The following is a 19,639-nucleotide window of genomic DNA, read 5'->3' on the forward strand; positions in this document are numbered from 1 at the left end:
TTAGGCTCTGAGAGCCACTCTAATTGAAGCACCTGGAGCATCTCATGTATCAGCATCCCTGTACTTCAGAATGGCAGCAGGGGTGCTTTATCTAAAGCTCATTGAACAAGCTTTAACTAAAGCACCTCTGCCACCATTTTGAAGTATGGGGAGGCTGATGCATGACATGCAGAGGTTGGCTGGAGCACAGTAACTACCATGCTCCATCAGACTCAATTAATCAAGACTACCCCACACTGTAATTACAGCACATCAGAGTAGCCTCCCAGCTTGTGTACAGGCACCCTTAGGTGCTTTGTATAGAGGATGGTGAGTGGTACAACACTTTCAGGCCACAGCCTCTAACTTGGGGTCTGAGCTTTGCCAACACAACTGCTCATCCCAGCCTACCACCCTACAGCTAACTGTTTGGATTGATCCAGGCTGGCTTAAAGCCTCCATTTTAGCCTAAACCTCCACCTACTCCCTGTCACTGGTGTGGCCAGCTATGTTCAGCTGACTCCACTTCCCCTATATTATACCCCTGTGCAGGAACAGGAAGTGTCTGGGCAACAAGTCCCAACCTAACTCAAGACTGCTTTACAAGTCCTTTTGACTTGCTCCTTGACTCTGTTCTCTGCTTGATCTCCTGGCTTCTTGACTCGGCTTGCTTCTAGACCCCATTCTATGATTGACCTCCAGGGTTCCTGATGCAGTTTGTTGTCAGATTCTGCTCGCTCATACTGACTCTGGTTGCCATCTCAATCCCTGAGTGGCCCCAGACCAGGCCACGCACATCCTGGTGCAACACATTTCTCCAGAGGTTTATTCAGAAAGCTTGAAGATGCTTAGAGAAAGCCAATGTTAAAGCACAGGGGGATGTCTGAACTGTCACCCATCTTAGTGTTTCCCGTCACCCCTAGTCGCACTTCGATAATAGTGGCATACCGGGTTCCTGAAGTTAGGCAAATCATGACACATGCTTGTAATACCAACCTTTTTTCTGCTGACCTGGTGGTTAGAATATTTACTCAAGTCACAGGAGACTTGGGTTTTAGTGTCTGTTCAACCCAAGAGATTCTCTTATGTGTTCTCTTTCTGTCCCTATGACTTTTGTACTCTTGGCTGCCCAGTAAGCCAGCTTCAGCAGAAAGGGTGGAAAGTGTCTTCACCTAGGCTGTTTGTCCACTTTCCCGAGAAGGAGAAGTTGTAGATTCTACAAGTCATAGGGACAGAAAGAGAACACATAAGAGAATCTCTCTCCATAACCTAGTGTTTAGGAAACTCCACTGTAAAGGAGGAGCCTTTGGTTGTGGCCCCAACTTCCCAGCTCTATTCATGCATCTTACTTCAGAGTCAGTGGTTTAAAAAGCAGGAATTAACCTGGCAGCAGGAACCAGCAGTAACTCCGTTAGATGAGCACTTGGATAACTTTAGCACGGGAGTAATCACTGCTCTCATACTTAATGAATATGAATCTATGAATAATTATGTGTAGGCTTGCTGAATCTGGGTTTATATTCCTCCCCCTGTGTGCTGAGTATTATCTTTAGAAATCCTTGCCTAGATCCTAATGATGCACATACATCTGCATTGGGACAAGCATAACATTATATTCCATTTTGTTGCAGTCAATTACTCTTATTTTTTTAAAGAGTTTTGAAAGAATAAATTATTTGCTGAGGAGTAGAGCCCAACAACTCAGAATGAGTTAGGAGCTGGGAACTCCATTTCAGAAGCCAGAAAAGAGCAGAGGCAATTGGATACACTGGGGGCTCTAATTTATGCTTGTGTCATTCCAGAAGCTTAAGGGAAAGTAGGACCCAGTGAACTGAACTGTCATTAGTTTTAATGTTTTTAAAATACACTAATAAAATGCCAGATGATTATCACTATCCTGTCCCATTCCCGCAGTAGGCAGCCTTATACTCTGGGCAGTCAGAAATCCATGGATTGGATGCATATTTTTTCATATTTACCAGGGCTCTGTGCTGGTGTCATTCTGCTGATCTGAGTACAGAAATCATTGTGTCTCATCTCAGGGAGATTTCCAGCCCTGTAGAATGTTACTCCTTCTATACCAGCTCTCGCCTTGATCATCCCCTGCTCCTCCTTGTGGGGAGGCCAGAAAATTCCTTTAATTTATTTACTAAATGTCTATTGAAACCCCCATGCATGCAGAGCAGGGTCAGATTAGATTCCAAAGGATTCACCTAGCTCTGCTGTTTCTTCCATAGTGAGGAGACAACAAAAATACAGAAGTAGTTTACGTAGCCCATCTATTTCAAATGGAGAGAGGCAAGTATCCAGTTGGAATCACTCCAGGGAGGCTAGGATGTGTCAACAGAATCCTCATTGCTAATGTGCCATCTTTGTTCTTGCATATGATTCTTGTTATGATGAAACTCAGAAGGTCACTACAATCACTGATTGCCCACGATATATTATATCTGGGCATTGAGCATGTTGGAGTGTTCTGCTGCAGCCACTGCTATTGAAGCACAGACAAGACAAGGCCAAGAAAGTACCAACCATCGTTCTCTGTTTACATTAACAGCTTGTCTGACAACAGATTTAGAAGCTGAGGATCTGGCCTTATGGGGGCTAAGAACATGATACTGTTAACATTCATTGCCCCTGTATGTGCTGGGGAAGGTGCTAGCAAACCCATGCTGTTTAGTGATTCCCCTTAATGACTTAGTCCTTACTATAACCGAGTGCCAAGGAGAGCCTTTTCTTTACTACAGTAGGTTAGGTGTTGATATGGTGATTCTTAAATATAGAGAGAAGACTCTTAAAATAGAAGTAGAAAGCATTGCTATAGAATACTCTGTGCTCTGAAAAGTACAAGGTTAGTCTGAATAAGTATAGCATTACAACAGGATACAGTATCCATGACCAGTACATTACTATCAGCTGCAAACAGTGCAAAGTCCTTGAGCCCATGCAATTCTCAGATGCCATGTGTAGAATATGTTGGTGAAATATATGATGTACCCTTTCTAACACTGAAATCAGCCTACAGATTAGTGACACTGCCTTTACCTAACAACATTGGAGGTAATTTATCCATTAGACGGAACTGCACAATGGAAGAATTATGTCCTGATACCATGTTGCATAGATTCATAGATGTAGGGTCGGAAGGGACCTAAGTAGATCATCACGTCTGACCCCCTGCCCTGGGCAGGAGAGAATACTGGGCTCATATGACCCCAGCTAGGTCAAGCCTCCTCTTAAAGACCCCCAAGGTAGGAGCCAGCACGACTTCTCTTGGAAGTTGATTCCAGATCCTAGCCGCCCTGACTGTGAAGTAGTGTCTTCTAATGTCCAGCCTGAACCTACTCTGAAACAACTTATGGCCATTATTCCTTGTTACTCCGGGAGGTGCTCGGGTGAACAGGGTCTCTCCCATTCCCCACTGGTCCCCCCGGTAAGTTTGTAGATGGCCACCAGGTCCCCTCTCAGCCTTCTCTTGTGAAGGCTGAACAGGTTCAGGTCCCGTAGCCTCTCCTCATAGGGTCTGCCCTGCTGTCCCCGGATCATGTGAGTAGCCCTCCTCTGGACCCTCTCGATGCCGGCCACATCTCTCCTAAAGTGCGGTGCCCAAAATTCGATGCAGTACTCCAACTGTGGCCTGACCATTGTCACATAGAGGGGGAGGATCACCTCCTTGGCCCTGCTTGTGATGCATCTGTGGATGCATAACAAGGTGCAGTTGGCCTTCCTGACCGCATCCTCACATTGGCAGCCCATGTTCATTTTGGAATCGATAATGACTCCCAAGATCTCTTTCTGCCACTGTGCTTTCAAGAAGGGAGTTCCCCTGCCTATAGGTATGCTGCTGGTTCTTACTGCCCAAGTGCAGCACCCTGCACTTGCCAGTATTGAATCCCATCCTATTCTCATTTGCCCACCTTGTAACCTGTCCAGGTCCATCTGTATCCTGTGCCCCCCTTCTACCATGCCCACCTCACCCCAGATCTTGGTGTCGTTAGCGAATTTGAACAAGGTGCTTTTCACCCCCTCGTCCAAGTCACTAATAGAGAGATTAAACAGTGCAGGCCCAAGGACTGAGCCCTGGGGGACCCCACTGCCCACATCCCTCCAGGTCGAATATGACCTGTCCACCACCACTCTCTGGGTGCAGTCCCTCAGCCAATTTGCAAACCATCTGTCTGCGTAGGCATCAATGCCACAGTCGTCTAGCTTTTTAATGAGAATGGGATGGGAGACAGTGTCAAAGGCCTTCCTGTCCAGAAAGACTACATCCACCACGACACCTGCGTCCAATGATTTTGTGACCTGATCATACAGGACTATGACATTATATTGTGGCATCATGAATCAGAGCAATCTGAGGAGTATGATGTTGAACATTTAATAGTCTTATCAACCTGACTTTTCCTTACCCCTGCTTCCCCCAGATTCCTCCTACAGGAGTTATTGAGGTGATTTTTTTTTTCTTCTCCCTGCTTGGTTTACTGACCTAGAACTTGGGTGCTGGATTGGAAAAGGGGTCCTTCCAGGAATGGTAGATGCTGTGATTTCTATATCAGCACTTCATTTATTCAGTGCTCCTGAGATAGAAACTGTGTTTCCCCTGAGTTCCAGGAAGAGTGAATGCAATTCCAGTCAAATACCTATCCCATGAAACCAGTACATAGGGTCATAAGTAGAACTAGGATAATATTTTGCAGTGATTATATGATTTAGGAGCCTATGTTGTATTTTTGAGGATGACAAACTCTGAAGTCCTGTTGACTTTTAGTGAGACTTAAGGTGTAGACACAGCAGAATTACTACAGAGTAACTTACTCTATTTTTTACTCAGTAGAAAATTTACTCAGCAGTAAGTCAGGTTCCTGAGGGCATGGAATTCTTGTTTGTAATGTTGTCTTGCTTAAAGTTTTATAATTTTGTTGCAGGGATTGCACTGGGAAAAGTCTGCTATTACAAAAGCTTCGTCATTACCGTAAAGAAGCACCTCAGCCTCCTGCTAAGGCTTCAAAGCAAGTCAAAAGAGATGGAGTTAGGCAGAAGTTTGAGAGTCTAGAAGGAAAAAACACTCTGAAAATCAAGAGAAAGCAATGTCTAAAAGTGAGATGGGAAGCAGACAAGGTGATTTCCAGGGTGCCAGTGAGATCTGAACCAGAGAAAGGAAATCTTTTTCCAGGCCATGTGAACCATGGGGCTGACCATTCAAGAGAAATTCAGCAAGAGACAGAGGAAGCTTCACATTCAGAAAATGCTCCAGAGCCCCCTCTCAATAAAGTAACAAGGTATCATACAATGGAAAAAAAATAGTGGTGATTTTAATTGCTGTTTAGTTAAGCAGCCAGACATAAAGAACATTACTTATCCTCCCATTTTTTCCCCGGGACCCAAGGATGCCTCTGGCTCAGTTATTGAGAGAGGAAGTCTAGTCTGGCCATTACTTAATTAGTTCAAGACACAGTCTAACCCAGTGGATAGGGCTCTGGTCTCAGAACCTGCTGTGTGTCTTTGGGCAAGTTACTTCCCTGTAAAGTGAGGATAATGATATTAACCTTTACAGAATGCTGTGAGGGTTTTTTTGGGTTTCTTTTGCTCAAAGTGTAATAAAAGAGGTTGGTATTATTATTATTATTATTATTTTTATCTTTGCATGCCCAGAAGGACTTGAGGTAAATGAAATGGTTTGGCAGCCCAGAAAAACAGAAAGAAAAGTCATCAATAAAAACAAAACAAAAAAATAGGTTCCTTGCTCTAGACCTCGAAATTCAATGACTAGTACATTCTGCATGATTCCCACTTTGAGATGGGACTGCTATATGCTGTGGGGGCAAACCTTCACACAAGGGCCCCATTAAGTTTGGGGTTGCTAACTGTCCATGAATTTACAGACACTCTGTATAAAAACACCCTAAAAATGCCTGTCCATAAAAATCTATTAAAACATTTTGCCTTCTCTAAAATCATGGAGGCACTGGAGCATTAAGCTCCATGACAGGAAAAAAAGCTGGAGGCAGCACTGAAGGACAAATGGAGCACAGAAGCGCCAGCTGCTCTCTGAGAGTGAGTGCAGCACCCTGCTTATGTGCAACTCCTTTGAGTCAGGGCCTGATGCAGCTGTGGGGGCTAGGACCCAGTTCAACCACTCAGGAATAGCTCAGCCAAGGCCTGATGCAGCTGTGTGCTAGGCTGGATTGGGCCCTGGGCAGGCCATTCCTGTGTGGCTGGATCTTACTCCCATGGGACTTTCCCACACAACTGCATTGAGCCCCAACTGTCCTGTGCTCCATGGCTGGATCAGGCCCCAGCAGGGCCAGCAGTGTGCGCCAGCTCAGGCTCATGGACCAGATCTGGCCCACAGACAGACCTGACAATGCTCATCCAGTTCATAGGCTAACAGGGTCAAGCACCACTGGTCTAGGGCCTGCTTGTGCCTCATTTTCAGTGTTAAACTGCCACTGTTACCAACAAGGTGACTTTCAACCGAACAGGCTCCAAGCTTAAAAGGCCAAAGGTTGCATGCAGAGGAAGTTTGATTTATTTGATGATGATGACAACCATCATGGCCAGTAGGGAGAGATTGAAGTGATCTTTGTGAACTTCAGTTTTTGTAGTGGATATTGTAATTGCTGTGATAGCTTTCAGAGCTTGAGAGAGCCCCACCACAGAGTACAGCAGGATAAAGCACAATGAAAAATCTTGGCTCAAAGGAAGTCCAACACTGTGATGCAAAAGAAAGTGGGAGAGAGGAAAAAAAGGGGTTTTAGGATCCCTCAGGAAATTTTGATGTGGACAAAAAGGGGAAAACATCAGGAACAAGGATTTGCTAATAGCCACCATTTTACCAGCATGTTTCAACCTCCAGGCAGATTGCTGGTACTGTAGTTGGTTGGGGTCTGAGCCTGCTGCTGTTCCCTCACGCTCACATTGCGTTGACATCATTTGCTCAGCTTATTTTCATGTGGGTCCTCTTCAGACACCACTAAAGCTATTTAGACCAGTTGACATTGTTCTTCTTCTACATGGTTCATTTTGGGAACTAACAGGGAACCTCTCAGAAGGAGCCTGGTGCATATGGAAGATGGATGCATTACAAGCAAATAAACAGAACAAAGCTAGAAGTATCTGTATTTACCTATATTTTGCAGGGCAGAAGAAAGCCAGAGAGAGCTGTCCCAAAAAGAAAAGCAGATGAAAGAGAAACATAGGAGGCAGAAACTACAGGAGCAGTTGGAGAGATTGCAGCCTCAGCACTCAGTTACTGGAAAGCAGCCCATGGCAGAGAAAACACCTCTTTTGTTTCACATGGTTAGTAGCTCAGCACAGGAACATCTTTTTCAGAGCATCTTCCTTTCTTACCCTGCTGACTTCCTTTGGAAAATTCAGGGGTGAATCTAGCCATGGTCCTAGAAGCCAACAGTCCTCATTATACTGCTTTAAGGTTGTGTCATAGAATTGTAGAAAAGTAGGGGTAGAAGTGACTTCAGGAGGTTATCTACACCTATGCCAAGCCCTGCATTTCGGCATTGCTTCTAGTCTAGCTACAGCAGTATGGAATTTAGGATTAATGCCCAACTATTAATTCAGCTTCTCAAGCAGGTTTTACACCTTGCACTGAGTTTGGTACTACTTACTAGCTAGGTAGTCAACTAGTCCTCAGGCTAACTAGCTTTAAGCTAACTAGGATACTATAACAGGGACCCAGGGGCTCCTGTTATTGTAAGAGGGAGACTGTGGCAGAAAGGGCTCCAGGCAGCTGAACAGGGGTTAGCTGAGGAAGGGAAGGCAGCAAGGGTGCAACTGCAACCTAGACCCAATTAGCTGCTCATCAAGATGGGAGGACACACCTACAGAGGCAGAGGGGCATTGTAGCCTAGGACTCTTGCAGAGGAGAGCTTCTGCTAGCTCAGGCTGGCAAAGGGTGTGGGCCAGATCAGGTACCCCAGGGTTTGGAGGAGGCAACTGGTATGATGACCTGATGGAGCTTGGAGTGTTTTATTTAAGGCATTTGGCTTGCATTATTTGTTGCAGTTTAACCAGAGGACCAGGTAGTGGCTGGAGGGAAGGATAGGAGGCCATGCAGGGGTGCCTGGGAGGCACTCCAGATTCTGAGCCCTATCTGGGGCAAGCCAAAGGTGAGGGGGGCAGAGCCTGTGCCCCAAGGATGAGATGGGGACGGTCTTAAGCCAAGAGGCCCAGGGACTGTGCCCCAATGGGTAAGAGAGGGACAGGCTCAAACTGAGAGGGCCAAGGGCCAAAACAGAGCAAGATGAGCCAAGGGCTGAGAGCACCAAGGACCAGACCAGGCTGAGATTTGGAAGCTGGGCAGTTGCAGCACTGACTGTGATATAGCCCAGCCCTACATTCGTGATGCACTCTAGGTAGCACCAATGTTAGAACAGCCCAAACTGGACCCAGTCTCCAGGCAATTCTGCTTCTTTCTAATTCTTATTAATAAAAAAATCTATTATTACATTTAATAGGAGAAAGAAAATGTGTACAGCATCATCCATGAAATAACATGATCCTTTTAAGGGTTACTTAAAATTCACTCTGCCAGTCAGCAGCGTTGCTGGGCTTCAAATTAGAACAGGTTTTTCTTTTTTCTTTCTTTCTTATTTGCTGCACAGAAAGCAGCAGAAAAACTAGATTACTTTGACATCTGAAACTAAAAAAGCTATAATTTGGCAGCTGTGTCTTTCAGAGATTTAGAAATTAAAATCTCTAATACCTATATATTCAGAGAACAAACCAGAGCTTCTGACAATGTAGCACACTTTCAAATTTGTTATCTACATCCTTTGTTTTGGTAGTGATAGATGTTCAGATTTGGAACACAGAACTCTGACGACTCTATTATACATCAATAATTCAATTGAATAATAATTACACTGCATAAATTGGGATGCCCTGCAATGGTGAGTAGAGGTGCTTAGAAAGTAATATACATTTTTTTAAAGAATATGAAACAATTACATTAAGGTCTCTTTTAAGTTCCTGAAAGCAGTGAAATGTAGACCTTACATTGTGACTGTCTCTTGAGCTTAACCTAGTTCAATCAAATGCTGTTTTCAGTTTCTACTGTCAGTGGGATGGCACTAATGTAAAAAAGAATTAGGTTTGGGGATAAAATTATCAAAATCACTTAACTGATTTAAGGGAACAAGGGCCAGCTTTTTAGAGACATTGAAGCACTAAAGATGCAGATAATGCCTACCGGCATTTTCAGATTTATCTAGATGTCTTACTCCCATTGAAATCAATAGGATTTAAGCACTTATGGTGGAATTCTATTTCCCTTTGTGTGTCTAAATGGCAGCTTTTTACCCATGTAACTGCCGAAAATGCCATTGACATGCAGATAGTGATGCTATTAGCCTTGCGATGTGGACATGTAAATGGGCACGCAGGCATTTATACACATACATTTTTGTGCAGGGACACACTGGAGAGAGATCTGGTGTGTCAGAGCAGACTCAGTTAATTGCAAGTTGATGTGCATTGTGCTGTGTCATGTGCAGTTAGTGAAATGCACGTCAACACACAGAAAATGGTGGTGGTGTTCTTTTGAACTAAAGCACCTCTGTGTTTTAGTTCAAAAGCGTGCTGCCACCATTTTCTCAGCACTGATGTGCATTTTGCCACATATACAATAGCATGTGCTGCAGCACTGGGTGTTTTTCAAAGTGCCTGCCACTGCAGCATGTGCATGTGTATAAACGCGCTCATAGGCTAAGCACGCATATTAGGCTATGCATTAGCCATGCATGTGCGTGCACCAGTTGTTGACATGTACTTTGCCTCTAAGTGTCAAAAAAGTAGATAACCAAAAAACCATGATCTGGGTAGGGAGGAAGAGGATCAAGGGAAGCCTTGCGTGTTTTGTCCCAATAGCTGGGTGGTTGAGGTACTTGCCTAGGGATGCAGAAACCCAGGTTCTAGGCTGCTTTCATCTGGAGGAAGGTTGATTATGTATCTCTGATTTCCCAGCACAGCATACCACAGATCAGGCATTATCCAGATAACCCTTTTCAACACTGCTTTCAAAGGGACCACCCTGGGCAGCCAAGGTGTGGGGGGCCAGGAGGCAGAGAACAAACCAGAAAGTGTGTCACTCAGTGAAATAGCTGCTTCTCTGAAAGGGAAGGCATCCTGGGGTCTAGCCTGGAGACTCACTTCCCAAAGGGACAGAAACTTCCACATTCTACTGGTTCCATCCATTTCTCCCAGTGGCTGTTAAATACAAGGGGCAATGGGTCAGCTTCAGAAGGAGTGCCCGGAAGGAATTCAGTAGTGCTTTATGGGTGGCACAGCTGTCCGAGCACTGTGCTACAAAGTCTGAGAGATGCAGATTCAGACTCCCCTGGGCAAGTGGGACCTAGAATCCAAGTTGATTATTTTTTAAAATATGGTCCTAGGTCATTGAGGCACTTTTGAAAATTTTACACTTGTTCCCTCTGGCCATATCCAGATCTGGTAAAAGCAAGTACAGCTCCCTTGAAAGGCTAACTGGTAGTGCAAACAGTACTGTAAGGTGAGCTATAAGTGGTAATCATGTGACCTGCACAGCCTTGTTTTATGTAGGGGAGTAAAACATATGTAACTTGCATGTTGAGGTGAAGAAGAGCTTTAGGTAACAAGTAAAGCAGCTCAAAGGAAGATGTCAGATAAGGAGGGGGATCTGTCTTCATTTATCTTCCACAGTCTAGTGTCAAATGAGCACATCTTACTGCTCCAGCATTTATACCAATTTCTGATTCACTTCCTCTTAGAGTATGATACTGCTTCTCTTGCAGTTTGGTAGCACAGCTTGCTTTGACTTCAATGAGAGCATGATCTGACACACGATAGACAAACATGCTGATGGGAACCTACCACAAAAATAGATTAGCACAGTCTATCTGAATCAGACATATGGTAGTGCCCATTCTGCGCAGTTCCCCTCAGTGCCGATTCCTTTTCAAGTCCGACAAAGCCACTACATTGCATACATTTTGGCTTTCTCTTCACTCCCACAGCTGAACTGTGCATTTCTTTCCCATTTCTAATGATTCCTATTTCTTCACCAGTCTTAAATATTTGGTAAATATCACCAAACCGAGCCCCAAACAAACAGTTCACCCAGAATCCCTCTATTACCCCCTCTCTGTCAGGGCATGTCCCCCTCCAGGGGTGCCAGCCTCGCCACATATGATTAGTGTGTCCCCACTCTCCATGAGGTGAAGCCAGACCAGATTGTCCTGTGCCTCATCTGCATATAAATTTTGGATGATCCCAGGACTTGTGACAAGAACACCCAATTGCAGTTATGAGAGGGGAGCTAATTAGTACTTGGATCCTTTGTTGTGGGGAGGGTAGCTGTAGTACACACATACCTGAGTAGTGCTGAGCTGTGGAGTCACCACGGCCTGAAGTTTTGCTGACCCTGGTGGAGTGCAGCCTAATGAAATATAATCATGAGCCTTTTGGCTTTGGAGTAATAACATGCATACTTTGTGTACTATATTTTAGCTCAGATCAAGTATAGTTCCTGTTTGGCATCTTGTAGGCTAAGATCAAGTGGGGGCATCCGAATCCCAAGACCTATGGGTTTGGACCTATATGTAGGATGCCTGTCAGTGGATTTAATTGCATCTAAAGTCCCAAGGTGAGAGCTTGGGACAGAGGATGCTCATTGGTTGTAGTGCTATACATGATGTTTGAATGATTGAGTTCTGCCTGCTCAATCAGTATGGTTTTTGGAACTGAGTTCTGCTCAGTCGATATGATTTGCAACTAATTTGGCTGATTTGATCTGGAACACAAAATACATTAATTAAAAAATAAGTTTGTACTATATATAACTACTTGTCAAAGTGTTTTTTAAAAGTGAGTTTACAGAGTACCTGTGCTAAAACTTTCAGCAGTTTAAAAAAAAAAATAACATGCATTGATTCTGGATGAACTGAAGTCTATGGGTACTATGTGCAAGTTACTACAGCTATGTTTAATTTCAAGGTCATTGCTTTCTAATTTGCTTCTTACTTCTGTGTGTTCAGGACGAGTTGGGTCTGACAGTAAGGAGAAGGGGAATGGGCTGCCTGACCTCCCCAGATTTATTTTCCTTGTTGTAACAGTGGGAGGGGGACAAATTCAAACTTCTAAAAAGTACATTCTATACCTGGAAAATTATAACATATTTATACATTTTCTATATATAAAATGTAATTAGTAGGGATCATCTTATATTTGAATAAATACAGTAAAGGGTATGTGAATGATATTACCCTATTCTTTTAATCTCTCCTCTATTGCTGGGTGAAAGATGCACATAAACAGAGACCTTAGAAGACAGATTCCCCACAAAGATTTTTGCAGATGAATAACTTAACTCATGAGAGTAAAGAAGCCTGAGGAAAGGTGCTGCGATACCTGAAAGCTTGCCTTTGTCTGTCCCAACCACGTAGTTGGTCTAATAAAGATATAAGAATCAAATCTATTCACCTGCTTTCATTTGTTTCAAATCAGATGCTACATGACTAAACAAAGGAAGCAAGGTCAAATTCACTCCACTATAAACAGAGCAGCACCAAGCCTAATCCACAAGTGAAGAAGTGCTTAGGTCTGGGACTAAAGGAGAGAAAATGTTATTCATTGAAACTGATTATATATAAAATTATACCACCTGTACAAGATAAACTAACATAAATAAAACAATAAGTATAGTTAATTATAGTTGGCTACTATGTAGTGGGAGAAATTTTAAAAGAGAGAGAGAGAGAGTGTTGATTTTCCTTTAAATTAGAGCCTTATATTCAAATTCTGTATTCACTAACCCCAATGATACAAAATGCCTCTACTGAATTCACACCAGTGCAAATGCAAAACAAGTGAGTACAGATTTTGACACACACGTTATTTTAACATCCTTAAATTTAAGGTGTAAAATGTCTGGATGTGCTTGCTGGGCTAAACATATCCCTAATATCAGGGAAGATTTTGGTCTCTATCTTCTCTGATTCTCATCAGGTTTCTTTACTCTGGTTGTACTGATGTTATATATAGCAGTGATATGTTAAACAGCCAGCAGATGGCCCCTGAATACTGGCTTTTTTTCTTAATGAAATATTTAATGAATTTGTGAAAGATGAAAATCACTCTGATTTAATGAAGTTACTGCCTCAACTCAAGAAAAGTTTAAAAGTAAAGGCAATTAGAGAGATGAAGTTAAATCTAGCATGGGAAAACTTTAGGGTTAGATTCTTCCTTGTGGTGCCTATATAGCACAAAAGGGCTAGAAGCAAGCTTGATATGGCCAGTTGAAAAGTTCCTTGTTAACTGAACTGTTTACTGGTGTAGAGCCAAAGTATCTATCTCCTTTTCCATTTTCCTGCTTAACTCTGGCACAGGGGCCAGGGATGTGACATTGCAAGAGCTGTGGTTATGCTCAGCTGGTTTATGGCCCACAGTCGGTAAGTTATAGAAGCTCTTGAGCTGCTCCATCTGAAGCCAAGGCTCAGGCTGTCAAGATCTACCCTAAAAAATAGGGAGTCATAAATGGCAAAGCAGAGAATCTGAGCCTTAATATTCTTGTTATAAAGGCAGCCAGCTGCAAAGACAACTTTACACATACAGAGTTTTTTCTGGTCTTTCCCAGGTTTTTACAGTAATGGGAGCTATGGGAGTGTGAAGATTAGGAAGCGCTGGTGCACGGATTAGAACAAGGCAGGACCTTCAAAATCTCATTATTCAATTGACTTTTATTAAATGTTTTATCCTGTACCCATAAATGGCCTCCCATAATACTCAGTGTGACATTGAACAGATTTGGCAGTAATGCTGCAGAAGTGGTGTTCACCTACCTCAAAATGCGTTTTATGTTCATTTTGCTGTATTTTCAATAGTGCGGCAGGCAGAACCAGGTTATTATTATTTTTTAATCAGTGGAGCCATGACAGTTATTATTATTTATAACATTGTAGCACCTAAGCACCCTGCCATGAACCTGCAGTTCTTCATAGCACTGGCACTGCAGAAACACAGAAGGGGAAAACAATGTCCATCTTGGAGAGCTTCTCATCTATATGTATTGATCACTGTGGAGCTACCATAGTCTATTCAAGACTCTCAGTGGCCCTGAATTAGTGCTTTGGTAAATGGGAAAGGGTTACAATAAAAAATACTAGTATTTTTAGATCCAGCCAAGATGAGTGCCTCTTGCTTGCAGGCACTGCACAGACATGCAGGCTGTTCCTATCTCAAAGAGCATTCCATATAAAGAGACAACACAGATGGGAAAAAGGCACAGGCAAATGAAGTGACTTTCCTGAGGTCGCTCAGCACATCACACAGTGGCAGAGCTTGGGTAGAACCTAGGCTTCTTGTGCACCAGGTCATTGCTCATCTGTACTACCTCCAAAATGAAGAAGTAAATTGGTCACTAACTATATGCATCTATATGTGTGTTAGCACATGTAGTATAGTGTTTCAGTGTAATGAATGGATTAAAATTACAGCAGTGAAAAAATATATCATAGAATTGAGGGGAAACAAAGCAGTAAAACAAAAATCTATTTGTAACAGGACAAGGGATGCCCTGTTCCTGAAAGGACCTGGAGAGAGTTGGGGAGGGAGGGCAGGAACCGGGTCATGGACAGGGCAAGGGTAATTACTTGTTAGATACAGCTGGGAAGACTTGTGCATCAGGAGGGGATCGGCACTTAAGCATTGTTCAGTGTCAATACAAGAATGCAGTGGGGGGCCATTCAGTGCCCCAGGGAGCACTACAGGAGATGAGAGGACTGGAGATTGAGAAAAGAGAAAGGAGCTCCGTGAAGCAAAAGGAGGGCCTGAAACACAAGGATGGACTGACGGGGTGACAGTGTAACTGCAGTGGGACCGGATATCAAGAGGGGAGAGAGGCGGGACGCTTACTTTTGTTGTCTTCAAACCCAGGATCGACCCTAGAGAGAGGGAAGTGGACGCCTGGAAGAAAAAAAGAAGGAAACCAAGTCAGACCATGAGCTCTTAGCTGACTTGCCACAGGGTAGGGCAGGGGAGGTGAAGGATTGGTTTAGTTGCAAGCTGGTGCTTTGCCGGATTACACAGGGAGCACTAAATAAAACCAATTCACTTTTATTTTCTTAGTTGGGTATGTAACAGGGGGCACGCTTAGGGCCAGATCTCATGCCGGCCCACCCACCTGTTTCTATGGGCAACTGTCCACCTTTTCTCCTGCCATGCCTTGATGATATATAATTATAGTGTTAATTAGGCAGGAGGCTACCTGTTCTTGCCCTAATGCCAGGGGGCGCTATCTGCGGTTATGTTCCTCCCCTACACTGCAGCCCAACCCTCACAGATGGCATTACAGTTCTTAACGTCACCGGCCCCACACTGGGCCCCAGAATCCTCCAGTCCGGACCCCAACCAGATCCCTCCAATCAGGTCGCCTACTCCACCCTCATTCTGGGCTGCCTAGCTCCCTGAACTTTTCCCCCCTCGGGCATGGCCCCCCTGGAAACTTTGGCCACACAGGTCGTGGCCTTGCCTCCAAGGCCAGTCAGAACCCCAGGCCCTTAGATCTGGGCATCCCTCACAGTGGGCCCCTGGCCCTTTTGACCCTTCTGGTCCTGGCCCCAGCATTGACCAGTCAAGGGTATTTCAAATCAGGCTTCTGAGCCCCTAGTCCATGCTCTAGCATGGGTCAGCCTTCTTGGCCCCACTATGGGGTAACCCACCCAGTTGTGGGAGCTGGGGTTATTAAGGTGCCTGACCCACCTTTCACCAGGGTGGTAACTGGCCTGGGATTTTCTGGGGACTCCTGCACCACCAGGAGCCCCACCAAGCCACCCATCATTGGCAGGGTTCAGTTTTAGGTCATGCCCAGGACCAGGAGCCTCCAAACCATCCCCTTAAGTTTCTGTCCTTACCTCTAGGATGTTGGATACAGCCTTCCAGTCAAGCAGTGTTTCTGCTTGGCCTGCCAGCAGGGAACTGCTCTACTTATATAGGCAGCCAGAATTCTAAAATGGCCATCGTAATCAAGCACCTGCTGGCTGTTTGGCTCAGCCCTTAAAATGATAGGCATCACCAGTGCCCTGCCACATGGTGGTTAATGACATTTCTTGTTGGGGAAATAACTATATTAGCTTTACATCACACAAGGCGTGGCAGTCGAGCCCCAAAGGGAAGTAATTCATTGATCAACTTCGATGTGGCCACACTATTGAATTTCTTTCCTTTTGTCTGTGGTCCGTATAGATTCTAAGTTCTTTGAGCAATGTCAAGTACAGCGTGCGTCTTAAATTGTCAGCAGATTTTGGGATACTGGGTAAGCAGTACTGTGGCAGTGATCTACACCCACATGTAAACAGTCTACCATAGATTCAGAATTCCTCTCAGCGCTCTGGCAGTTCAGCTTTGTTGTATAGAAAGTAAAATTCAGATTCTACCTGTATACTCAATAGAAAATCTTTCAAATGTGAGCTGGTGCAATTTTATACTCCAAATTCCTCAACAAACGGCCTGACACTTTATCTCTTAGGGCCTGACCTGTCATCCACCAAAGTCAAGGGAAAAGTGTCCCATTGACCAGTGGAAATTGGATCAGACCCTAAGGAGATTGAGAATTTCTTATTCGCCTTGATGCAGATATGAACATTGCTGAAGTTGAAGTAACAGGTGGAAACCCCCCCACAAAGCCACCTAGTCCATTCCCTGATGCTAGCATAGGTTTCTCTTATCTTAGATACATTTATGGCCTACATTACCATGGTAACTGCACACTGCAAAATCTTTAGTGTATTTATCCTCTCTGCACCTAGCTGAGGTGAGGATGTACTGTATTCCCATTTCATAAACAGGCAGCCAAGGTACAGACAGAGTAAGGGCCAGATCCTACTCCATATGTTAGGTGCTTAAATGTGCTTTTATTCCCCAGCAGTTCAAGCCCTGGGAAGATTGTTAACAGAAAAGATGGATAGGTCCTCCTGCTTTGGCTACTTTTGGCTTAGTTTGAAAGTTAAAATGACAGCACAATACAAAAATAGATGCTTTCATGGATTTCCAGGGACTCAAAGAGCAGATCCCAGGGAATCTATAGAGCAGTCATGGATGCTAGCGCCTGCAACATTCTTAGATTATCTATAAGTGTCTCACCTCAAAACAAAATCCAGCTACAAGTGCAGACTCTTGAATGGATCTGATGGTTCTGATGATTCACAAGATATTCTTTAATGTTTCATTTATTTTAAGTGATTTAAGTATAGGGTGCCCACCACTCCCTGGGGAGTCTGCATATCCTTACCATTAAGAGGCTTATTGATTATTCGGACTGTAAGTTAGGTCCTTTTTCTTAGTTTCATCCTCTTAGTTACACCTCAGGGTTCCTAGTGAGGGAAAAAAAGGAAAAGAAAAGGGACAATTAACAACCTGGGAGGAGGAGAGAGGAGGGAAACAGCCACCAGAAGAGAGGAGGAAGGAGAATGGATTAGAACTAACCGGGCACTTGACAAGGGAAGCATGAGCAAAAGTTTTCTATTTCCATCCCCAGTTCTGTAGCTGTCAGTTGAAGATCACTTTTGTTCCGGAGCGACAGCATTGTGCCCATTCAAAGACACACACTTCCAAGGCAGAATCACTGTGTCTCGTCTAAACTGCTTGGGTCACTGGCTGCTGCTGGGAGTGTGGAAAGCTCTGTTGATAGAACGCTTTCTAGAGTTCATTTGAAAGTTCTCTCTTGCCTTTGTCAATCAGCAGGGAGCAAAACTGAGGTCTGCTCTTTGCTGTACTGCTGAGGCTTATGAGAAGAACAAATTGCTATTTGGGAGACCTAGGAGGACAGCGGTCTTCCCAATGGCCTTTGTTTGACCTGGCCCTTGTGGGAGACTCAATTTTTCATCCCATAGAGCCCCATGGGATGCTGGAGGGGAGGGGGAAGTAGGGGAAAGATGGCAAGGGAGATGAAATAGGTAAGAATAACGGGATAAGAGTAAATATCTGCCTAAAACTAACATGCATGTAGAAGCGATAAAGAATGGCAAAGGATAGGACAGCGAGAGGGTGAGAGAAGGCAAAGTGACAGTGTGTGGCAGATGGAGAGAGAGAATGGAAGAAAGTCAAGCAGAGACACCACACACACAGATTTGGAGGAGCATGTATTAGTTAACACTAGCTTTGCCTTTGGTGCCTCCCTGACCCAAATATCTCATTGGGCTAACATAATCAAGTCACATCAGTTTCTATAGGCAACAGTATATGAGGGAGTGATGTATCTAGTATCACGTTTAGTCATCTTCAGTTACCTGAGTAACTAGGTGCTCATTTACAGCTGAATCAATTTCCAGAGAGAGGCTTTAAGCTCATGCCCTCTGGAACCATAGCAGGATGCCTTAATTACTCTGTCACCATATTCCCTTTGTTGCATACGATCTGACTCCAAATTCTGAACTGTCCCGGAGAGTTCTATAGAAGTAAGCCTTGGCTGTTGACCTCCTGGCAAGTAGCTTTTGGAACTCTCCTCTGCAGAATGTGTGCATATATAATCAGAACTAGCCACAATTCCACCTTATGCTAGTCCTAGACTCACAGCTACTAATGCAATTAGAAATGCAGTATTAAAGAGAAGGATAGGCAAAAGAATGCAAAGGTTGATGCATTCAAATGGAAATATTTTAATTGTCATGAACCCATAACACATCCTGCCCTGGTTTCTCCTTGTTACTGACACCTTTTCCAGGGCCAGCTCAAGCCACTATGCCAAACCTGCACTGTAGGACCTCTGGGTCATGTCCTAGCAGTCCCATTCTCCCAAGAACAGGTTGAATCCATGCATAGATATTTATCATCCATACTCCCATGCCACTTGCTTTGTACTTGCTCAGAGTTCTGTGGAGGTAACTGCCCTCCTCTCCATTCTGGATACCTCCTCTACTGACCTCCATGGTATAAAATTGAATTTTTCTCCAAAGTGAAGTAGGGGGAGGTGGTTGTAGGGAAGACGATCACTCAGTGAATCTTGAAAGTTAAAAGCAAGGATCCTATTGTGTGCCTTTGCAGGTGCTCCCAACTTTACCTATACCTCTTTCCAACTATGAAATGAATTGGATGAAATCTGAGATCTTTCTAGAGTTCTGGCTGCTTTCTGTCCTGGTTCTCTAATTGGAATTTGAAATGGCCCCAGGAAGATATGAAATATTTAATCCTTTATATTCTTTGGTGCATCTTGGAGGTGATTAAAATGAATTTAGCTCCATTATTGAATATACTTATGGCTGATCTTGACAGATGGAAACATTTGTTGCTTTTGCTTAAGGGAAAGGTTAATATAAGTGAAACGAATATAGTTTCCAGTGCTATATCCATGCAGAGTTTGCTGCCAGTGGAGGTCCCTCAATACTCTTCCATCCATATTAACAGAATAGCTGAGATAGGTCTGAAGAGAAGGGAATAAAGTAAAATGTTCAGTAGCTAAACTCTATCTCCCATCTGCCAGGGAGCAGGAGAGGAGACAGTTTCTGTATCCTTATGTCTACATAAAGCAGTTACTCATTGACAGGTCCTAAGCTGGTTGGCAGGAGCAGTAGCTGCCTTAAGCTTGTGTTATTTATAGGCCAGAGTCTATCACCTTTGTTCATGCTGAGAAATATGTTACTCCATAAGCCACTTTATTGAGATCAGAATAGAC

General features: G+C 43.9%; 1 protein-coding gene across 1 annotated transcript in view; it reads left to right on the top strand.

Moving 5' to 3' along the window:
• The window catches only part of CUNH16orf71 (chromosome unknown C16orf71 homolog), an 82,123-nt gene that overhangs the window by 37,833 nt on the left and 24,651 nt on the right, over positions 1-19,639 (top strand). Inside the window, exons 9-10 of the mRNA XM_025194426.1 lie at positions 4,908-5,261; positions 7,122-7,281. Of these exons, the coding sequence (XP_025050211.1) occupies positions 4,908-5,261; positions 7,122-7,281 (514 nt within the window). The remainder of the gene's footprint in view (positions 1-4,907; positions 5,262-7,121; positions 7,282-19,639) is intronic.

The sequence above is a fragment of the Alligator sinensis genome, unplaced genomic scaffold (genome assembly GCF_000455745.1).
Source record: "Alligator sinensis unplaced genomic scaffold, ASM45574v1 scaffold1098_1, whole genome shotgun sequence".
In the NCBI taxonomy this organism is placed as follows: domain Eukaryota; kingdom Metazoa; phylum Chordata; order Crocodylia; family Alligatoridae; genus Alligator; species Alligator sinensis.